The following is a 23,852-nucleotide window of genomic DNA, read 5'->3' on the forward strand; positions in this document are numbered from 1 at the left end:
AGTAAAAAAAAAAAAAAACAGCAGTGCATTACATGCAAAACATCTCCTTTTTAACTCCTTATTTATAAGTGCCATGCTTCTCACCCCTTCAGTATATCAGTTAGTAATCTTGGCAGGGATGAGCTTTATCTGAAAAGCATGAATACAACATGCTGGTGAATGGATGGCAGTGATACAGGAATGGCACCTCTGATGTTAGTTTTACTGTATTGGTATTTCTCTTTTTAGAGACATAAATGCGACTGAGCAGCAGCATGGACTGCATTCCTAGCGTTATAAGTTAAGGGTAGACAGGAGTAAGCTATTCACTAACATTAGCTGTTATTCCAAGCTCAGCTTTAAAAATACCAGAACCTCATATATTATGAAATTGGCATACTTAATATAAATATATATATATATATATATATATATATATATATATATATATATATATATATATATATATATATATGACTGAGGTGATAGTTTAGTTCTGATGCATTCAAGTTTGTTCAAGATATGGCTTCTTTTTTTTAAACTGCCTAGTATATCTTTTTTTTAATAAACATATGAGGCTTCTGTTAAATTGTAGCAATATTTAAGAAAAGCATGCCATTATATAAGTACTCTCTTAATGTAAAACATGTTGACTGGATGTGCTTAGACTTTTAAGCATTCTGTATGTATACGAATAATGCTCAGATCAGCTGAATGTGATCTGATATCATCCAATAAACCTCTTCAGAACAACCACTTGCATTATCACCTAGTGCCTGTGGCAAAACATCCATTGGTCTGAAAAGTACCCTCATGGAAATAAAAGAAAACAGATATAGTGCATTCTTACAGCACTATAAAATTACTGATTTGGCTAAGACCTTGTAAAAAAAAAACAAGAGAGAGAGAGAGAATAGCACTTACCTAATATAGGCAGTTTCATTCACTTCCCCTATATCAACACCTTAAGTAAACTATTCAACTGAATACAAGGATCAACTTTCACTTAAAGTGCTCCATTATCGCTAAGTTATCATAGACAGTTCCAGACACAGCCTTGCTAATACCTCTCAGTGAAGAAACAAACACTAATTAATTCTTTTATAGCAATACTGCAGAAGTATCACGTTTATAAAACCTGTCACAGGACTATGCCCTGCTGTAGGTGAGATGAATAACTTAAACTCTGCAGGCTGGTGCTTGTAAGCTTTACCTGCACTCAAGGTTCATGTGAAATCACCAAAGTGACTAGAGATGACATCATCAGCCAAAAGCCTTCAAATAGTACACAGTACTGAAAAAAAATTGTGGTACCTTAAAAATGTAAGCACAAGATGTTTGCGTCTTGAATAATTGTTGTTCGCACTTCACGTCACAAACCTGGGCTGGATAGGCTGGGTAATGATACAGATTCTGAAAGCACACCATGTCCTGAAGTTTTCATGACCTTATTTAACAAAATCCAACTCAAGAGCTTCCAACACGAAAAGGCTAGATAAAATAATGACAGCAAGGTCTTATCATTCATCTTCTATGGTGGCCATCTCTGACCACACTGAGCTCCTTTTCTGTTTAGAAAGCTGTCAGGACGGGTCTAGGACATTTCACATTGGTGGGAGATGTAGAACTGTGAGAGAAACAAGGACTGAACTGCTAGTTCTGATGTGCTAGGTCTTCACCTGAGACAGTTCACAAATGTCCTCTACTGGCTTCTCTCCATCACGTGACTTTTTCCGTTTCTTGTTACCTGGATACAAAAAACCCCACTGTTAATCCCTGTGCTTTAACAACGAAAGGAAATAAATGGATCAAATTTCATTTACATGGCAATTATGTAGAGTATAATGCAATAGTTAAAAACTTGACCTCACATGATTATTGACAGCAGATCTCTAAATACCTCATTATGATAACTAAAATGCATGTGTTCTGTGTGAGTCACGTCTGAGCATGAGTATATCATGCTTGATAAAGCAATGTGTGGGCTGCAGCAGTATGACAGAGTATGTGTGGTTGCTAAGATACTGCTGCCATCAGCTGTGTGTGTGTGTGTGTTTGTGTGTGTGTGTTTTGGGAGAATAATCACTTAGTTTGCGCAGCAGCTTCTTGCCCAGGTTATCCTCTGATCCATTCAGAGAGTGAGAGCTGATCAGCTGAGATGAGGACAGGCCTGTTTCTTTTGGTACAACCACAGTATCTAGGCAGAGAGACGAGATAAAAGACACGAGATAAAAGTGGAAGACTTTCTATTCTATTCTATTCTATTCTCCCTGCATCTCCATTTACACATGCTGATTTTGTAATCCCTGATTTAGTCGTTCCTGCTAACCTCCAGCCATAACATGCACTGCTGAGATGACTTGTGGTGTCTGGTGTTGGCATTCCTGCGTGGGTCATATAAACAGAGCCTGGAAGCCATGCATCTCCCTCCCCAGCAGCATGTCAAACAGTCTCTCCACTGTTTGACAGTTTCAGTGCATTTACATATGTCATGGCAGATAGCTAGGATCATTTCTCAAGTGCATCTGGTGACTGCCATCACTGGTGTGTTAGAACTTTCTTTAATGGTGAGCTCAGTTATTTTTTAAGTCAGAATACTTTAATAATACTTTGCAAAGTTTTCATACATTATGACTATCAATAAAATATCTGCCCAGAGGGAAATCATCAGCCCCTGTGGCACCCCACTTTGTAAATGAGATAAAAAATAAATACCACTGATTACCAACATTCAACTAATCAGGACAAGCGAAATCTGTACTTCTCTATTAGTCCTCTTACTTGTAAATTTATCAAGCTCCTATAAAAACCTACAGGTGGTTGAGGTTAGGCATAAGATTGGAGGATGGGACTTTGGGGGAAACAAAGAAGAGGAGCTGTATTTTGTTTAAATATTTGAAACAGCATCTTTGCTTTCAGACTGATTTGGAGGGTCTTCTCTCATTTCCTGGAGTAGCACAGGCAGTCACACAGAAGATCAGAAAGAACAAAATTATGTCATGTTTATGTAGGATAAGATGGTGATAGTTTCACCCACCAGTTCCTCCTTTTTCCTCTAGACATTCGGTCCGCATGTACGGGATCTCATCCATCCGCAAGAACACAGAGTCACTGGGGCTTTTCTGTCCATCTGATTTACTCCCTACAGGAGAGGCAGAGAGCGGCTTAGCACACTCCCGAAATTAAACACGAAATCTGACAGTAGGACTACTAAGTGCCTTATGAACATTTAGTGTAATATAATGCTTAGTGTAATATAGCAGGGTTAATGTGCATAATTGATGACAGTTGTAATGCATATGATTATAGAAATTACTTTAGTACTATATAATATATATTTTAGAAATGATTTTACCCTGAACTTGGATACATTTTACACTTCGGAATCTGAAGAAGAATTCAGGAAGTAACTTCAGTAATATAATGTTATAATATTATAAATGTTCTAAACGTTATATATTAACAGTTTAACACCAGCACTGTCACTGCTGTCTCTAGCAACCTGAAGTGTATAACATCTGTCTCACCTCTATCCTGAAATATATGAATTCTATAGAAACTGAAAATATATGCAGATCAATTAAAAGCAGGTAAAGTAGATATTAATCAGAATTTAACACTTTACTTAAGTATTAGTCACGTTCAGATTGTAAACGGTTGTTTTCTCATTAATAATTCTCAATTATATATTTTTCACCAAATAAGGAAAGTCTCAGTGAAGTCAGTTGCACTCACGGACGATGCGGTTCTTCTCGTTAAGCATGGAGGTGCTGTGGGGGTGTTTGAAGTGTTGTGTATGGTGGTGTGATCGGGGAAGGGGCAGCGCAATGCTGTTGGAGCGTGTTTCTGGAATTGTGGTCCTCTCTCCTCCGGCCTGCATGTCTGCATCAGGGGTCTGAGGAGAGCTGTCCATCCGCGTGGCTGTTAGAGCATTCTGGTAGTGGTTACGAGTTACCTAAATAAGATTAATAGAGACTTATATTTACAGAAGCAGCTAACAGAACATCGCTCTCTTTAAATTTTCACATAAACACGCAGTGTAGCTAAACTGAGCAAGTGTCATGAGACATTGAAACAATGTGAGATCAAAAAGAGCAAGATATCAAGATACGATGAAAAACTATCTACACAAGATTGATATTCAGAAATTTGACCCTAACTTATTAATATCAGCAAGTAATGATGTTCCTAATTATTCCAGCATACTGCTTCTGTACCTATCAGTGGGTAACTTTAATTCCCCATGTGTCTGTGTGTATTTGACTGATAACCTTGATGATCTGCAGGTCGGTGAGCTGGCGAACAGAGTAGTCTGGTAGGTAAGCTCCTCCACCTATGCTCAGCTGGCTCAGACTCCCCGCATGGATGGTGGTGTCTGAATGATTTAGTCCACTGCTCCGTGATGGTGACCTGTGAACTGAATCAGACACAACCAGTCACTTTTCTGCCTGTGTTACCATTCATTAGATACTACTTTTACAGTTACAGCATATTTAATAACCTTGCTCCTTCCACTCATTAATGTTTATAGAAAAACTTGTTTTCTATAAACAAGTCACAAATGACAGGTATTAACTACAAATTATATTAAATTAACTACATAAATTATACTGAAATCCTAGACTGGTTGTAAGAGCTGCAAAGTTCATCATACCTGAAATCATTCAGAAGTTCTGAATTGCAAATCTGCATCTGATCAAACGCTATGATTGACAGATGGCAATCATGGACATAATGGTCGCTCAAGAACAGTATGCTCTATCATAATAACGATAACTGATATTTTTTCCACCAGACTATGAGAATAAGTAACTCAGCAGTGACATCCACAGGTATTATTATGTGAATATTATTGGCTCCCTCATGGGTGCAGTGTAGATCTGTTTAGCAAAAGTTGAAAAAAGTTGAAAACTGTGAACCACCTTGTGCTTATTGCATTCATCCTGAAGGAGCTAATTAAGTAATTTTGGAGGCTCTGCTTTTTCTAGCTTCCTATTTCTGTGGATTTTAAATTTATGCAACTGTGTGCCATTTTTCTCTGAGCTGACCTCTTACTTTAATTACTGCAGTGCTCTCCCATAAGGGTTACACAGCTGATCTAGTTGCATTTGTCTTAATTATGTCCTATGTATGGCACATCACTTCTACTGGAGTTTGCAGACAAAAATGTCGTTAAGAGAGCTAATGAGTTGGACTTAAACTATAGGAAGTTGTTTATCGTTTATTGTTTTAAATTATTCTGGATTCTGGATAAAACATGATCATGTTCTAATAAACAGAGCTTACCTGAGGGTAGTACAGCCATGATGGCAGGCATGCCATAATAAGTGAAAGGACCATTTTCAAACTTCAGTGCTTCTTTTCCGATCTCTACCTCCACTCGACCCTGTAGAGCAAGAGAACACCAAGCCTCTTTCAAACCCCTATCAGGCCTCACTAGAGGACCCTACAGAGAAGAAATGTTTTTATAATGATTTATAAACTACTCTTCATTCTCTGATTAAATAATTCTGGGTTTCCCTTTGTTCTCAACCATATTTATATATGTATATGGTGGCCTAGGAAAACCCATCAGACGATGCTGTGGCTGAGTTCTGGAAAACACGCAAAAAAAAAAAAAAAAAAATCTGAAAAATCAAATCTTGTCCAAAATTGGGCTTTCTGTCCAAATATTTTTTCATCAGAATGATGTACTAATGTTTTAATTTACTTTCTAAACCTGCCTATGCTTTCTGACTGAGACGTTTCACTGTTTGCATCACTCCACTCGTCTGTGTTCACCACATAAAATTTCACTTCCTATTTCGAAACGGTTACTACGATAGTGTTAGTGACATCATCAGCGGACATGGCAAATGATACATTTTCTTGTTTACAGAACTGTTGTACAAAAGCAATATCACACTTGCAATCATGTGGTTATAATAAATATCGGCACGGCTGTGATTACCTACGGCACTTAGACTGCAGTTTCGTGACTGCAGCTGAATCACAGCCGTGCCAATATTCATGATATAACCGCACTCTTACTCATGTGGTATTGCTTACATAATGAATTCTAATAATCTACAAAAGTTAATTGCCCTTTAAAAAAATTAAATGAGGGATATTAATAGTAAACATGGAATGACTGTTGGCTGGATGGGAATTCGGAATAGTCTGAGTAGTCTGTAAGCTATGCACGAAGGCTTGCAAAAGACAGTTTTAATGGCCTTATTTATTATTTATATTTTTTATTTACTGCATACTAAATCAAATGCAAATGAAATCAATAAATAGCAGCTGGGTTTAGTCAGTCTGTGTGCTGTTGTCTCTCAGTGGAATTGGAATGAAATCTTTAAATGCAGTTTTCTCCCTTTTTACCTTTGGGTAGAACCAGATTTTAAAATCATATAACTTTAGTTGTGATTGAGATAAGAGCATAAGAGAAACTTGTTTTCAGAATTACATATAAAAGAGATTATACAACAGTCAGTTCCACTAACTTGTTTGGACAAGCAGTGTTCCAAGACTACTGATAGTAGTATAACCACACTAAATTTCATTATATTTCATTGTGTGTATCACTCCGCTTCTCTGTGTTCACTACATAAAATTCCAATTCTAGCAATAGTTCGTTACACTGAAGCTGTGACTACACTTACTGTAGCTTCTTTGGGAACTATTTTCATTGATGTGGCAAAATTAAACAAAAATATTTATTTATTGTGTCCAAAATGTCTCAATATTAATTTCTTGTTTATAGAACTGTTGTATAAAGGCAATTTCACACTCGCAATCATGCTGTTATACTGAATATTAGCATGACTGTGATAACCTGTGGCTGAATCACAACCATGCCCAACAGCACTCTTGCTCATGCAATATTGCATAAACGTCAGAATTTCACCAGGTTAAGGGTTTTCTTTTCACCTGGTTATATTTACCTGCAAAATCAGCACAAAGTAATCCACAGGTTTGTTACGCTGGTAGAGGTAGTGCTTTGGTGATTTCTTTTTCTTCTCATCAAACTTCAGCTCCTGTACTACACTTGGATGTTTAATGAGGCGCAGCAGGATCTTCTCTGAGATGTAAGTAGACTTGAAAGGCTCCACTTCTGATGGGAGATGGGAAGAAAAAGTTAAAGGAAAAAATAAAAAGGAAAAGAGAAAACATTGGTCCACTGTGTTCAGTACTTTGTGTGCACATATCAATGTCTAAGTGCATAAGATGCTCTGAAGCTCGTGTCCTGTAATGTTGTGCCTTGAGGAAGGTACCTGTAGCCAGGAAGCGATGTGTAGCCAGCAGCAGCTGAGGGGAGACCTTCACCTTCATCTCACTCTCAGACAGTTTGAAAATGGAGAAATCTTGCTGTTTCCTCTCGTGGTGTGACACTCGCCTTTTAGTGCGGTTATCAGCTACAAAGACAAAGGAATGCACTGAGGAACAATTTTCCTGTCAAATTTTCTAAGAAGAGCAGAAATGTATCACTTGAATTTCATTAAACAAACCCTTATATAGAGCCTAAAAAAGATTCATGCTTCAGCCAGTGAAAATAAACCAGATGATGTATTAAAATAGAATACTGAAGTATGTCTGATTAAATGTATTCTATTCTGTTCCATTCAGCTGAACTTTGTGTATTCATGGAAAGCTAATTAAATATCTTGGGGCATAGTTTAAGCACTACATATGGTCTCATTTGTGCAGAAGATAAATGAGCTGACTGCTTGTTTACAAGAATGAAACAATGAACTAATGTCTAATTTGAGTTGGACAGATATGATGTATGCAGCAAACAATCATCATACAAACAGACAAGCATAGCACAGAGGTATAAAACAGGGATGCCCATGCTTCCCATTCCTATTTTCCATTTTACTGAACCATTAGCTGTAGCTATGTATATGCCAAAATATAAACAAACATATCAAACGTATCTAACACACAGCATGAAATCAGCCACAGATGATATTTTAGTCTTGCTACAGTCCTTCATTCTCAATCTGACACTATCCAGACCATCGAAAAACAACTCTCCTCCCTTTCAACTTATCAGAAACTGCAATCCAGACTCTAACCAGCCCCATAAGCACTGACCACATTACATATTTGGGCATTAAAATATCTTCCCAGCTGTCAGAGCTATGCAAATTCAAATTTACTCCATTGCTCAAAAAATAAACAACAACCACCAATGCTGCACAAATCTTCCAAACCTTCTCTCAGTGGCAGAATACCTTTTATAGAAATGTTAATACTACCAAAAATAGTATATATATTTTTTTGCATCAGAGACTCCTTAACCTTTACTACTATAACAAGAACAACCACTCATAGCAAGACTGCACTCATAGCCACAGCCATAGTACATATCTGTAGACCTTCACACACACACACACACACACACACATAACATACTTGTTTGTCTTATTATCCTTGTGAGAACCTTCCACTGACATAATTATTAATGCAGCTAATTAATGCTATGCTTATACCCAAATCTAAAACTAACTTTAACCTCAATAACCAAAAGGAAACCTTCTGGTAATTTTTTTAAATAAAAGCTGCAGTTTTTCTCATGCAGACCAGCCAAATGTCCCCACAAGCTCAAAACTGGCAGATATTCTTACCTTTATGGGAATATTTGAACCCTACCAAGGTATAAAAACATTGTTTTTCATGTTTGTATTAGTTTGCATCTTCTGTCTTTATGGGACCTCATTACATTGTGAAGTATGTATAAAAACACTCAACAGTCCTCCGAAGAAGGGATGGTGCTGAGCCCAAAGAACAAAACGTATAGAATGGCAATAATTTTGGGAATTTTGAGAAAGCATAACACTTACTGTACAAGTCCGTCTCATCCACGATTTCTGACTTGATAATCTCTTCAATAACATCTTCCAAGGTGACAATTCCCATAACCTCATAGAAAGGGTCCCCTTCTCCCTCATTGTTGACTCGCTGCACTATGGCTAAGTGGCTCTTCCCTGTAAAAAAGGAAGTTGGAGAAAATAAAATGTTTCATTTTATGACATCATAGTGGAAAAAAGTCTATTACAGCTTCCAAAAGTACTCAAAAGTACTCAAATTTCTTTTTTCTGAGTATCTAAGCATGAATAATGTATTTTGTTCAGTTGTATTTGTATTCAACAGAGCAATGCAAACTGCAGACCTCTATAAAACAATTTAATATTGCTGCAGAATACTGAGCATGAGACATCTCATTATTCAAATGATTTAGATTCAGATGATGGGAGTTAAGCAGCCCAAAGTGTTGACTTTTGAAGATTCAGACTTGTCCTTGCATAAACAGTGGTGAAGAATTATGCAATTGGGTTTGGGAAGCCTGGCTCTACTGACAGATCTAACCAGACCATGAACAACAAACATGTACAAAAACCCTCCAGCAAAAGAAATTGCTATTTTAATGTACACTCAGCTGTCAGAACTAATTACTAGCTTCCCTGAAAACTCATGAGTGTCAACGCATCTCTCAGCACAGTACTGTAACCTCAGCGCAGTCATTTGAGGGTACATACATAGAATTACTTAACTCCAGTGGGAGTCTGGAAAGCATCAGATGGCCAGATTTGGAATATCAATTCCTGGAGAGAGGATAATATGATATAATCCATTCACTTTCACCTCAGAGCAGAAGATGACACCTCAGTCTGGCCAAATGATTGAGTTTAAATTGAACAGTTCCCATACTTGTAATTGAAGGTCAGACTGACCGATGTGGAGAGTTTCTCTGGATTCAGGTAAAGGGACACATAAGGCTCAGCCTTCAGCCTTGAGCTAGTCAAGGGAGCTGCATTACATCACTCCACTATTATATAATATGTGCACACACACCAATACACACATACAAAAACACCCCAAGGGAAGTCCACATGAAAGTCCCTGTGATTCCCTTTGCTGCTGTGCCAGCCAATGAGCTCCATAAGGCTGACAGCACCAGAAGTGCGCGTTTGTGATGTTATATTAGATACTTCATCATAGTATAAACGACAGAATGTGTAGTAATATAAATATGAAGGATTGGCTATTAAAAATACCTTTCAGATAATATGAGAAAACTCAGCCACAGATGAAAATCAAATAATATTTCATATTGTGCCAAGCATTATGCATGGTTTTGCCTTTTTTATCCAGGCATATGGCATTTGCATATGGCCCTTTTTTGACCACATACAAAACTTCACTTCTGATTTCATTCCACTGTATTAATCAACACAGTTTATGACAATAAAGATCACTGGCCCAGGAAGTAATACTTGGACCCATTATTTAACATTTGAGACATCTGGAATTTCTTTTGAAACTGTTTGATTACACTTAAGAAGAATTCAAATGAATCTTTAGCTTGTGAAGGAAAGCATATAATTATAATTATTTACTGTCTCTTTTATGGGCTAAATGCTGCCAGATTCCAGGACTTTCATAAAACTCACTATAAACTCTTTGTGACCTGTAACTTGTGCAAATGGCCTCTATGAATTACCTGCTTCAGTGATGCTGATCACTGAATAATCTTCAAAGCAAACCTACTCAAATCCCTTCCAGACATTGCATGACCTCCACTGGTATGATACTTTTACAGTTGTCCTTTGCTTTAGTTTACATCTACATCTGAAATTTTCTAATAAAGAAAAGATATCAGCAAATTGAAGACGTCGCTACAATTTCTGGAAGTCAACCCTCTACTGCACACATTATGATATTCTTAACAGGAAAGAAAATCGTATCCTGTGCTTTATCACTTCAAATTATCTTTAAAGAAATTTTAAAAAATAATAATTGTGTTTTATTTTCTGAGTATTTTAGTCTATGGTGCTATATGGTAACACCATGCAACAATGAAAACAGACCTACTGAACATTTAATTATTTTTGTCACTTCTGAAGTAAGGGTACACATTGCATTCTGGGCATTTATCTCTGGTAATATCCTTGTAACCAGGGATTTTGCACATATTTTGTTTAACCATGGAGTTTCTGAAGGCCAGACTAAAGAGAAGACCCCATTATGGAACATGAAGATTTACATACATGCAGACTGCAGCCCTACTCACAAAGTACACATCAGCACAAAGGATGGATTATCTTATTTACCATTCTATTAAACATTAAGATTCTAAAATGGTGACACCCTCTATTACCAATGCATAAATGAATTTAATTTAAAAAGTGACTATCATCTCCAGTGACATAGCCAATCACACTTCCAAATCAGCCAACCACACTTAGCTTGATTCAAATATACTGTACATGGTCAGAATTATGATCTGTCAAGAAATTTTTCTTCAGAGGTCTCTGTGGCATCACAGGCTCAATAAATAGGAGAAGAAAAAAAATAACACGGACCACCGACCAGTCAGAACAAAGAGGAGTGTCTACTTGTTTGACAGCTCAGAAAGCACCCTCAGTTGTAGCAGCATTCAGGTGTTCGACACAAAATTAGCAGCAATAACACATAAGATCACAAATCAAATTCTTGCAGATTTCTAATATTACTGAATTATGACTATGACATTATAGCCAACTTTTTGCATGTTACACTAAAATCCATGGACCAAGTGGCTGTTTGAAATAGACGCAGCAGACAATATACTACATGGATTAATTGATTATATTAACAGCCTTTACTTATTGGTTCACTGGCTACAGAAAAAGCAAAGTGTATTGCAAAACTTCAAGTGAATCTTACACACACTGAATATACAGGACAGAAATACTTACTGTAACTAAACCAAAAGGTTGGTACCCTATGGATTTAAATATTTAGGTAAAGAGCTCAAGAAAAAGCATGAATAAACATTGAGAAAGATTACTAAATCAAATCACATCTAATTATAGATGACCTAAGTGTGCTTGATGTGAATTATCCCAAACAAAATATACTATTTCTGCAAAATACATACGCTATTAAATATCAGTACTTATGTAAATATGAAAATAAAATGGCTAATTTAAAACAAATAATACAACTAATTTTGATATTTGGACAAAAAAAAATCTTAGAAAACACAAGAATTTATAGAATTAAGAGCCTGTAAACGCTGGTTCTATTTGACCTCTTCACCTAGTTAACGTGGATCACATGCCGAGACCTTCCAGTCATGAAGTGATGTATGACACATTATTTGCAATAAATGCTGCTGTCATGCAGCCATCTTTCCCTTTTTTCTTCCAATTTCATACACATGTTGGGCCACATGTACACCATATGTAACCACATGTTAACAGTTTGCGACTATGATCGAAGCTACATTTGTCTTGTCCCCCAAAGCTGTAATGTCAATTTTATGATTCTGAAGGTGTTAAGGATGTTCTTTCAGTTAGTTTTGAAATATAACATTTATACATATTCATGTGCAAGTCTTTGTTTTAACACTGGTAATCAAGAAATACTGTAAAATTGCAGATAAAATTATATTTCAGCTTATCATTTATCAATCCTTGTCTCAGTAAGAGGGGCACAGGTTCTAGCTTGCCTGTGAAGCAAGACCTTCTTAACCAAAAGGGATCTGCTTGGGAGGGTTGCCTGATCACAGTCTCCTCCCTCACTAGCTGGATGGTAGTGTGGTGCCATGGGAGCACTGGGAGCTAAAGGGGTTTGCTTGGATAAAGGTGGACCGTTTTGCTGATGCCAAGCCAACTCACAACTCATTGTCTCCCTGCCTCTACTGCTGATTGTTCCCATGTTGCATGGATTTCAGCAACTAGGCCACAAAGTCTGATATGTGGCTCTGAGATGACTGGTAAGGCCTTGTTCTATGGGTGTGGTCCAAAACACCCTGGCAAATTTATCCCTGAGCAGATCCGCTATCTCAAATGGATGGAAACATCTGGCAGCCCCAGCGAGGATACCTGTACCTGTGGGTTTGTCCTTTCATGATGAAACACAGACTGAGGATTGTGACCTGGCATTTCAGGAAACTTTCCTGACCACATAAAGTACCTAGAGTAGCCTTGCATGCCCTTAGCTGGAAACTCTTTCATGAATGGTGTGCACCTAATCAACTAGATCCAACTAAATCCACTGCACTGCCTGATTTCTGAAATATTAACCTTAATCCAGGTTGGAAGGACAGTGGCAAGTCCTCACCTACATTAAAGGTGTATGTGGTGGCCATTGCAGCATGTCACAGCACTGTAGGTGGCATCTCTGTGGGGGCTCATGAACTTATTATGAAAGAGACAAGGTGCCTCCAACCATAACGATTTCTATATAGCCCAGTGTGATTGCCATTACAATGTAAACCTGCATTTAGCTGGCACCACATTGTCAGAAACAATGGGAGATAGGTGTGCTTTGGCAATAAGCTAACCTTGAATATCTTGGTGCCCAGATTTTGTAAATCAATCGACTAACCTTGTAGCATTCCATGAAGGCAAACCTGCAGAGTGTTCCTTGCTATGCCCAGTATGCCCTCAAAGGTACTGTTTAAACCAAACATCAGCCATCCAATAATCACACCAGCCGTTCATCTGTCACAGAGGAAAGACATGGGGACCACTTTGTCTAAACAGAGACTGGCCCTGTAGGTGATGGATCTCATCACCATGGCCTATTTATATGTAGGCTGGGTGCCTACTCCAAGACCTTTTGTGCTACTGCTCCCCAGGTGTCAGTGGCATGAACCCCAAAAACTTGCCAGGGTTCCTTGTCATTTGGGAACCAGCACCTACGAGACAAGAGTTTAATGAGAGGGTTCCAGGAAAAGATGGCTGTATGACAGTGGTATTTATTGCAAATACTATGTCATAGATCAGTTTGTGCCTTTGTTAGAAGCTCTTGGCATGCACATGAGCAAGATGGTATCCAGGTGATTCACACCACTCATGATGGTTATGGTTCAGTTTTGTATAAAGATAATCTGGCATGTGCCTAAAGGAGCCAAAGTTTATGCAAAGACATTTATTCTGTAATTAATGCATTTATATTATTAATAACATCTTTCATCTGCTCAATTTTGGAAGTTGTGATAACGTGTCATTTATTTCATTCCACGATGATTGCAGCGAGAGACTGCTAATTACTTTCTCTATAAACCAACACCAATCATAATGTCACTAAACCCCCCCCCGCCAGAAGAAAAGGTTGATCTTGCATATTTCATGATTTCCCTTATAACACATTTAGTGGAAGCAGCAGGGGGTAGCAGCTTCAAAGACTTATGCTTGTGGAGCTCAGGCTGAGAGAGACAAAGTCTTCCTCACTACAACCCCTGACATTTTATTCCCTATGGCCCGAAGCTGAGACAGTGATTGGGAGAAAGGTCACTGCAGCAGGTTTAATTTGCCCTGAAGCATCTGCTCATTCAGTGTCCTGAAAAGCAAAACTGATTCTCATGCTTTTTTTTTTCTTTTTTACAGTAAAGTAAAAAATACTGTGTGCATGCTAATCTCTCATTCCATTGGAAAATGTCTTTTAGCATGTAGAACTATGTGCTGATATATAATAAGATGTTATGTTCAGTTGCTCTACTGCCTTCTGAGTTTCTCAAAACAGAATTACAATAATTTCTGCACAGTAGATGCTAGCAATCTGGATAAGCCAGTGTTACGTAATATCTAGTGAATTCTGTTTCGCAGTTCTAAACCCCAGTGCATGAATTTATGCCAGATGTCAAGGCAGATCAAATCTATTTCTAGCCACAATACAGAGCTCAGATGGAATGTTACTCAACATTACTTTCGACTCAGCAGTGCACACTAATTTACTTTCTCTTCCATTTGATGAAGTGAATTCTGTCTACAAAATAATGCTGAGCATCTGACTCTTAAAAGCAATTCATAAATTTATGAAACTCATTTATCAGATTATATTGATAAATGAGTAAATTATTAAACTTTGCATCCAACTTTTAGCATTCTGAACAGCTACTCAGTGGTCAGATCTGTGTTTGTTTTATTATTGTGCCCAATTACCATTGCATGTAACTGTACAGGTGCAATTTTTGTTTTATTTAATATACATAGTAGTATGTTGCATGGCTGTCAGCAGCTCTACTCAGATAAACCTTCAGTTAACCATTGCATGTTTTTGATACTTACCTTTCTTGAACTGCTCTAGCACTGCATCAAGCTTGGTATCATTGAATACACAATGCAAAGGATGTTTGTAGAACTGTGTGACGGTTTTAAGTGGGGTACAGTCATCTGGATCAACAAAGGCCAGATCTTTAACAAACAGAATGTCAACAATGTTAGACCTCTCGTTCTCAAAAACAGGGATGCGAGTATAACCGCTCTGCATGATGTCAGACATCGTGTAGAAATCCAGGATGGCGTCAGAAGCCAGCATGAAGCAGTCATTGAGCGGGGTCAGAACATTCTCGACCGTTTTGGTCCTAAGCTCCAGCGCTCCCTGGATGATGTTGAGCTCCTCTTTCACCAGGTCATGATAGGGATCTGTGACGCGCAGCATCGCCAGTAACTTTTCACGAGTGTAAAAGTTACTTATTTCTTGATGCAACATGTTATCCAATAGTTTGCTAATCGGGTAGGTGATGGGAAAAGTGAGCAGCATCAGCAGCCGGGTGAGCCAGATGGTTTTAGATGCTATGGCCAGCCCGTGTCTGGATGCGACGGAATGCGGTAGAATCTCCCCAACGAAAAAGATCAGAAAAGTGCAGGCGGCGGTGGACAGAGGCGTGACTCCGAGAATCTGGCACATCCAAACAACCAAAAATGTATTGGTGAGCACGTTGCACAACACCAACGTGCAGAGCACGTAGTTTCCGTGCTTGCGCACGGACTCGATCTTGCCCGCGTACTTCTGCTCCTTCTCCGTGCCACTGTTCTGGAGCACTTTCAGCTCCACGGGGTCGAGGGCGAGCATGCTTATAACCAGTCCGCTGAAGAGCGCAGACAGCGCCAGCAGCAGCACAGAAAGACTCGCCTGTAGCCATCCGTCTGTGTGTGGTGGCCGCTCGACCACCGCGAGCCAGAAGTCCCTCGACCTGAAGTGCTCCCACTTGGCCCCGTCAAAGGCGCACATGGAGTAATATTTGACTTTCTCACCTCGCCGCAGGTCTTTGGCCAGCAGCTCCACGAGGATGGAATTCTGGCTGGAGGCCGACTTGAACGAGCCCAGCAGCTCTATGTCAGAAGTTCGCGCGCTCTCTTCCACACATAAGTTCCTCTTCGGGTGAGCTTGACCCTCTCGGCCCGGCTGCGGCTCCTCGACAAAAGCGATCCAAGGCGCAGTGGCAGCGTCCGCTCTGGAGCTCGCGTTTCGGTTCATCCTCTGCGGCGACGCTGCGTAGTACACCCGCAACACGAAGCGCGTTCCCTCGGTCGCCCTCAGCAGCCCATTTTGCACAGACAGCGCCGGACCCGTGTCCTCTGGACGGAAGCCTAACAGGCCGAAGGTGTGACCCGGAAGATGCGAGACGAGGAGAAGCAGCAGCGGCAGCTGCCATGATGCCGGGATGCAGAGCGGGAGGAGAGCATCCGCAGCATCCGCAGCCATGATGCTGAGTGGCTTTGCAGAAGGACATTGGCGAGATGTGTCACGTGGCGAGATCTCTCTCTCTCTCTCTCTCTCTCTCTCCCTCACACACACACACACAGAGAGACGAGCGCGCATATGCTAGCATCAGTAAACAGCTCTCTCTCTCTCTCTCTCTCTCACACACACACACACACACACAAGTGCGCGCATATGCTGGCATCAGTAAACAGCTCTCTCTCTCTCTCTCTCTCACACACACACACACACACACACGAGTGCGCGCATATGCTGGCATCAGTAAGCAGCTCTCTCTCTCTCTCTCTCTCTCACACACACACACAAACACACACAAGTGCGTGCATGTGCTGGCATCAGTAAGCAGCTCTCTCTCTCTCTCTCTCTCTCTCTCACACACACACACACACACAAACACACACACACACAAGCTTACTATGCTGGCATCAGTAAACAGCTGTTGTGTCTTGCAAACAGCTCGAACAGTAATACCTCAGGGAAAATTACACACTGCGTTGACGGAAGGCCGTTTGCCCACTGTTTAGGACGATTTTCGCAGGAAACTGTAAATAACGAGCGACTCCCCCCTAATTGTGCATAATTATACCGATTATTTGTTTGAAAAACTGAATAAACATTTACTGAATCAATGAACAGCTGACTTCTGGAGACAATTATGCTAAAGAGCAGGTCTGCAGTGTAAGATATTCTGCACATTAGGCATAATGGTCAGCCATTTGCTGTGAATACACTGTGGGGATGTTTAAATCACGTCGGAAATACAGAGAACATGTTTACAGTATTTGGAAGTAAAATGACAGGGCATGCGGGGTTGTGTGTTGCTCATGCATGCTGTAGAGGGTATATGATCTATGTGTCCACGAGATGGCAGTATTGCATCAACCCACACTGGAGCTGAGACTATGAACGCAGAGGTTTTAAAGTCAGACACACGAACAAACGAACACACAGGATAATAAAAGTTGTAGCTCAGGAAAAAAAGAGCTGCTCGAGGGTTAATGGTTCCTGCTCTCTAAACAGGTTGTGCATGGGACCTTTTGCTAAAAGGAAACAATGGGTTGTCTGGTTTTACATACAAGATTTAAGAGTTCTTCCACAGAGACAAAACAAGTCACACTTAGGGCTGTATATTTAACATTCTTTTCCTGCATGCAGTTTTTCTTTGGTTTTGATGTGTTTGTAACTGAAACACCAGAATAATGTGACCTGGATGAATAATCAAATCCAAAGATTAAGAATGTTTGTATTAAAGAACTATCATCTAGTTGTCTATTTATATACTATATACCCTTTTTCTTCGAAATAATGAAAATAACAGGAACAAAATCATTAGACCTTTCTGAGATGGCACTCAGTCAACGGGTTGTTAAGCCTTTTAGAAAAAAAATCTAATGCATCTAATGAAGACAGTATTTAAAAGAAAAAACAGTTCATGCGTTGACTAACTTCAAATATGAAGTCATATTTAATAGGCTGCTAATCTAATCGTGAAGGCAGGAATAGTAATTTTCCTCTCCTAAACGTGTTAGAACAGGCTGTGAACGCTGCATACGCGTGTGGGAAACTAACTGTACATATTTGGAGTGTAGAGAATAAAGTAAAGCCTCGGCTGTTTGGAGATTTGATCGCATAAATAATGTGTAGCCTACTAGCTCTGCTCGTCTGCTCAGTATCGCTGCCACGTAGTAAATCAGAGCCTCAGTCCGGGTGAGGACTCCTCTCCTCCCGCAGAGGCTGCGCGCGCCGCCGGCGTGAGAGAGGGACGCTGCGGTGCGAGGCCTTGGCTTCATGCTCTACACAGCTTCAGTGCACTGGGTCACATCGGCTTCCTCTCTAGGCCTGTGGAACACACGGACGCTTCAGAGCAGAGGCTCAGCCGTGGATGGAGCTCCTCTGGCCAGGGGAACCTAAAGAACATCCTGAATGTTACTGAAGCATCGCCAGCCATTTTATCCAACTATATTCACTTACAGCCGAATGAAAGACAGCACTGTGTGAAGAGGAAATGCTGGTTTGATAGTCGAGGAGTACTAACACTACCACTTCCATCATCTATTTCAGATTTATACACTGAGTCAGATCAACAGATTGGGTGCAAGTCAGCAAATGTCTATTATTATATAGAATATAATGTAGAATATTATATTGAATATTATTTACACAGGAAAGCAACTAAACAACCATAATAATAATAATAATAATAATAATAATAACAACAACAATAATAATAATAATAATAAAATGTTGTTGGTATCCTTGATTTGTTTTTATACTTAATAAAAATATATATAAATCTAATGAAGAGAAGATAATGCATATCTGTATTTTCTTCGATAGATTTGCGATAAAAGTGGGACATTGTTTTTATGTAATTTCCCCCTTTACATTACGTTTATTAATATTTCAGATTTTGTTATTTTGTAGTGCTTCTAAATGTACATGATATAATGTATGCATTGGATCCACGGCACTTAAACATGTAGATGAACTGTCTTGACATGTCTTAGACTTGCAATGATTAAAAAAAAATGTCATATATGATTAAAAATAGGCTTACGCAAACTATTATTATTAATTATGTAGTAAATAGCAACTGCAAATAAATAGGAACTGAATGTAAACAGAGACTAACTGAACTCGTCCGCCGCTCAGAGGGAAGCTGAAATCACATAATAATCCCGAGACCTTTCTCTGGAACTACACGCTGTACAACTACACAACTATACAACTATACAACTATACAGCACCCGAAACACAGTTTAGAGGCATAAATACATCAGAGTCTCCTGACTGTTATAGCGCCGATAACTTTCTGCATTAGGCCGGCATATTTCCTCGCTTCTTTATTATTATTATCATTATTATTATTATTATTATTATTATTATTATTGTTGTTGTTGTTGTTGTTGTTATTATTATCATTATTAACGGAGTACACGATTTAACCTATAGACTGAGAAAGAAAGAAAGAAATTTTTAAAGGACCGTCAAAGCATTTTGCACTAAAAAAAATTATGGGGAAAAAAATGAAAAATGATATGACCTCAGTAAAGATAACCCATAATGATTTGGTTACATATAACCTAGAGAATTAAACTGCATAAACTTTCATTTTTCGGGTTTAATTAAACCAAATCATAATCTAATGACATTTGTATGTAATTATGTAATTAGTTGAACTTCACTGTGGATTTAAAAGACTCTTATCTAAAACATTTAAACAGGAACTCTGACTTCAAACTGCATCTAAACTGTGCATCTTGGTCGAACTAGTTTAAAGAATTATTTATGATCAACTTAATAATTATTAATTATTAATTAATTACGTTCAGTGTCAAATGAATATAATAAAGCAGTATTAGGGATTTAGTAGGCCATGTTTATGAGCAGACTAAGTGAGCTGAATATATAATGTGGTCTATAGACTGCAGTATAAAGCACACACTGTCTGAGGAGCAGCTTTTCGTACACTGAGTAAGATACAGGCCTAGATTAAAAAAAAAAAAAAAATTAAAAAAGTGTGCTGTAATTTGTCTATAATTTAGCCGCTAGCAGTAAATGAAACACGCTGGCTGTTTCATCTGATATCTGGTAAATAAGTCTTTTCATAAAGCCGGGCCTACATGAACTGCAGTAAGCTTTAGGCTTTTAATACTGCAGGGCGAAGAGTAAAGGTTTAAGATTCTCGGCTTGCTTTCCGGCTTAACCTGAGTATTTTAATTATTTGTCAAGTATTTAGGCAACTAAACTGTTATCAGAAAAGTTGTGGTTTTATAGCCTAATGTAATAATAGGCTACTTCCGCTAAAAGCCCTTTTCTGCTCAGTATGTTTCAGCTTATTCGTGGCCGAGAAGCCTATAGACTACATCCTATTTGACTAAATTTGACTATATTTGGCTGTTTGACTTGACTGAAGTGAGTGAAGCAGGGATCTTAGTGAATGCTATTGTAATATATTATGTTTAAAAAAATTAACTAAAATAAATAGACCTATTGCATAATTTTGAATCAATTTCCTGACATTTTCCCCCCAATCATTTTCCTTCAGGTTATACATTTAGACAGCAATTAGACTGAACCACTGGATATTAAGAATCTCTCCCTGGACTGATATTAGTCTACTTACTGACTGTACGCTCAAGACATTGCTACTCCAGTATAGTTCTTCTTCTACATCACCTTTCTGTATCACAGCACTATTTATCCAGAGTTAGAGAGAACAACACGTGCAGTTCATTGTCTGCTTGAATGTGTCTCCAGAGCAGGAGTTTTGAGTAGATTAGAATACATGGTGTCACTTTTGTTTTAGGTGAGACAGGCTAATGTGTTTTTACGCCATCTGGAAAGTGTTAAGCGGATTGATTTAGCAAATCGAGCTATGAACAAACAGGGAGGGCGAATTATCATCACACTGTAGACAAGTTATACTGATTTAAAAATATATATGTATTTTCTTTGCTATTCTTGAGCTCGGAAAAAAGCAAGCGACCTAAAACAGCCCTTTAGATGACAGCCTAGAAGCAGAGGTTTTAGCTGAGTTTAAATATTACTTACAGGCCATCCATCTGAAGGAGGGAATATCCTATTTTCTGACAGCCTATGTTACCTCCAAGCAGGATATTAACGTCAGGCGAAAGCTTATCCATTACTTTAACGTAATTGACGTAAATCTCTCCTAGCAAAATCAAAACTTCCTAAGTAGTTCAGTACGTAGGTAGCCTGTGTGGCTCCTTACCTTGAGTGTGTGTGTGTGTGTGTGTGAGAGAGAGAGAGAGAGAGAGAGAGAGAGAGTGTGTATACATGTGTGTGTGTGTGGTGGAGGGTGTGTGTGTGTGTGTGTATGTGTGTATGTACATGTGTGTGTATGTACGTGTGTGTGTGTGTGTGAGAGAGAGAGAGAGAGAGAGAGAGAGTGTGTGTATACATGTGTATGTACATGTGTGTGTATGTACGTGTGTGTGTGTTTATGTACGTGTGTGTGTGTGTGTGTGTGTGTGTGTGTGTGTGTGTGTAGTGGAGGGGCGGTGCTGCCTCCGGCCCCCGTTAACGGAGAGGCTGGGATTGTGGCCCCGGGGCGGATACAGCAGCTCGATCTTAACAAACAGCGCAAAACAGGGGGGTGGAGGGGAGAGCAGATTACAGGACTACAGCAAACAAACACTCACTTAAAGGGGGTGGACGACAGCACTTAAGGTGATTTTAATCACGTTATTTTTCCATAAGGCTGCTCAGCAGGGTCTCCTCCAACGCGCTGCGCTCGGCTCGGCTCGGCGGCTTTGTGGACAGAAGATGCCCGGGCGATTCTTCTCTCAGATGTGCGGCTTGGCTGTGTGGTGGGCATTTCTAATCCAGTCTCCGATCTCTTCCGCCAGCACTACCTACCGGCGACACGTGGCCGCTGATAAGAGACAGAACTTTCTGGAGAGAACGCTGATTTTGCTGGACGTCAACACGCGAAGCCCGGTGCGGCTTCTGAATGACAACTTCTTATCTCTGCAAGTGGACCCGTCGATCCTGAAGAACGGCTGGCTGGACTTCTTAAGGTATCCGATTTTGACAGCTCTCTGCACTCACACCATGTACATAGCTATTAGACACCATTGCTCTAACGCATCTGTTTTCATTTTCTGTTTTAAAAAAAAAATCAGCAATCCTGATATTTAGGCGCCAAATTCATACAGGCTAATCCCAGAGCAAATAACAGCATAGCATGTGAAGGATTTTACCTCACAAGTGCTAACAATAAATAACATCCTTGTGTGAAATCCCTGAGTTATTCCAATTTTCGGGTGATTTTGTGCATGTGGAATATAGCGACATGTCCTCAGCAGCTTTATGCGCAATTGCTGTGCAGTAATGTGCTTTCCACTGAGATCAGCCTGCTGCTGTTGGCTTCTCCATGTGAAGTGTACTTTCTCAGCATATTATCAGTCGCAGTATTTGGTTGCAGCTACAATAATCGAGATCAGAGCTGATTAAACAAGCCTGAAGCTTCCATAGCAGGAGTCTGTGGCCTCTCATCTTCTCTCTTCTGCCTCTTCTCATTTTGTCAAATCGACTCTGTTCCACCATGCTGAGGGTGGGATACAGCTTGGCCTTGACCTTTATAAAGAGTGTCGAAGGTCAGCAGATGGGCGAATATTCACGTGTGCTGAAAGGCTGCGCTGTGTAGGTGGGATGCGCTGGAAGCGATGTTCCCGGTGATGTAGATGCCGTGCTGCTCGCTGGGATGCTGTGTGCCGGTTAGGCCAGAGCTTTGACCCGAGAGTCAGTTCACAATTTCTAGAGGTTTAACCGTGCTCAAAGACTCATTTAATTAATGCCCAGTTGTAAAGTATCATATTTTTTTCTGGGGACGTTAGTAAAACATGGTGGATGTCGATAGACACGAGGATTTATAACGGAAACAAAGCATTGTGGAATATATCCCCCTGACAAAACCCTCCCACAGGCTCGATACTGACCAGGACATCCTTCTAGCAGATTTCACCCGAAATATACAGTATCACTAGCAAATGCTTGATTTGGGGTGCGTGCATGCAGGGATTCAGAAGCGTGTTATTGGCCTAGTGATGGTTCATTTCCGAATAATTGCGACCGAAACTGTCTCTGCACAATGTCCCTGCATAATATCTCTGCACAATGTCCCTGCACAATGTCCCTGCATAGTGTCCCTGCGTAATATCTCTGCACAATGTCCCTGCACAATGTCCCTGTATAATATCTCTGCACAATGTCCCTGTATAATATCTCTGCACAATGTCCCTGCATAGTGTCCCTGCGTAACGACAGCTTCAACAACAAACATATACATGCGAGTGTTAATAAATAACTAAATCAACAACAACAGCAATACTACTACTACCAATAATAATAATAATAATAATAATTATTATTATTATTATTGTTATTATTATTATTTTGAATAAATCTATAATTAGTTGATAATAGTATTAGCCTAAAACATGCTGTCCTGTGTAATTCCATTTCCATTAAGAGCTGGCTAATGACTAACTTCAGATCGAAAAAGACCTACAGTGATGATAACTTCTTATGTATAATTTATTTATTTATTTATTTTCTGGTTTCTTGAAATTGCATTTCAGGTAGTCACAAATGGTCGTTGTTTTATTCTTGCCCTGCAGCTTGCTATGAACGCAGTGATCTCTCCTAAACACTCGCTTTAAAGGTTCTCATGACAGAGCCTCTGGATGTTCTGGAGGTTACTGAGTCGGATCTGTATCAGAGTAACAGCAGAATAAATAAAAAGCGCTAAATAAATAAGTAAACAAATAAACACATACACACATTATCACATTATTATAACAGACGAGTTATTTATTTATTTATTTATTTATTTATTTATTTATTTATTTATTATATACACG

General features: G+C 39.3%; 2 protein-coding genes across 3 annotated transcripts in view; one reads left to right on the forward strand and one right to left on the reverse strand.

Moving 5' to 3' along the window:
• Nucleotides 1–464: 464 nt before the first annotated feature.
• On the reverse strand, nt 465–16,607 carry LOC113545189 (metal transporter CNNM1). Its single transcript, XM_026944408.3, has 10 exons — nt 15,027–16,607; nt 8,808–8,951; nt 7,236–7,376; nt 6,906–7,075; nt 5,266–5,365; nt 4,251–4,396; nt 3,715–3,934; nt 3,017–3,121; nt 2,066–2,176; nt 465–1,726 (listed from the first exon to the last, which is right to left on the reverse strand). Exons 1-10 carry the CDS (start codon nt 16,561–16,563, stop codon nt 1,647–1,649), a joined length of 2,754 nt encoding a protein of 917 aa, XP_026800209.3. The 5' UTR covers nt 16,564–16,607; the 3' UTR covers nt 465–1,646.
• Nucleotides 16,608–21,543: 4,936 nt separating this feature from the next.
• Nucleotides 21,544–23,852, forward strand: part of hpse2 (heparanase 2) — a 53,901-nt gene continuing 51,592 nt past the window's right edge. The window contains exon 1 of one of the 2 annotated variants that reach the window (XM_034303174.2): nt 21,544–22,007. In XM_034303174.2, the coding sequence (XP_034159065.2) occupies nt 21,754–22,007 (254 nt within the window). In that variant the 5' untranslated portion in view covers nt 21,544–21,753. The remainder of the gene's footprint in view (nt 22,008–23,852) is intronic. The other variant, XM_026944420.3, reaches the window with a different exon arrangement.

This window comes from Pangasianodon hypophthalmus, chromosome 3, assembly GCF_027358585.1.
Source record: "Pangasianodon hypophthalmus isolate fPanHyp1 chromosome 3, fPanHyp1.pri, whole genome shotgun sequence".
Lineage (NCBI taxonomy): Eukaryota > Metazoa > Chordata > Actinopteri > Siluriformes > Pangasiidae > Pangasianodon > Pangasianodon hypophthalmus.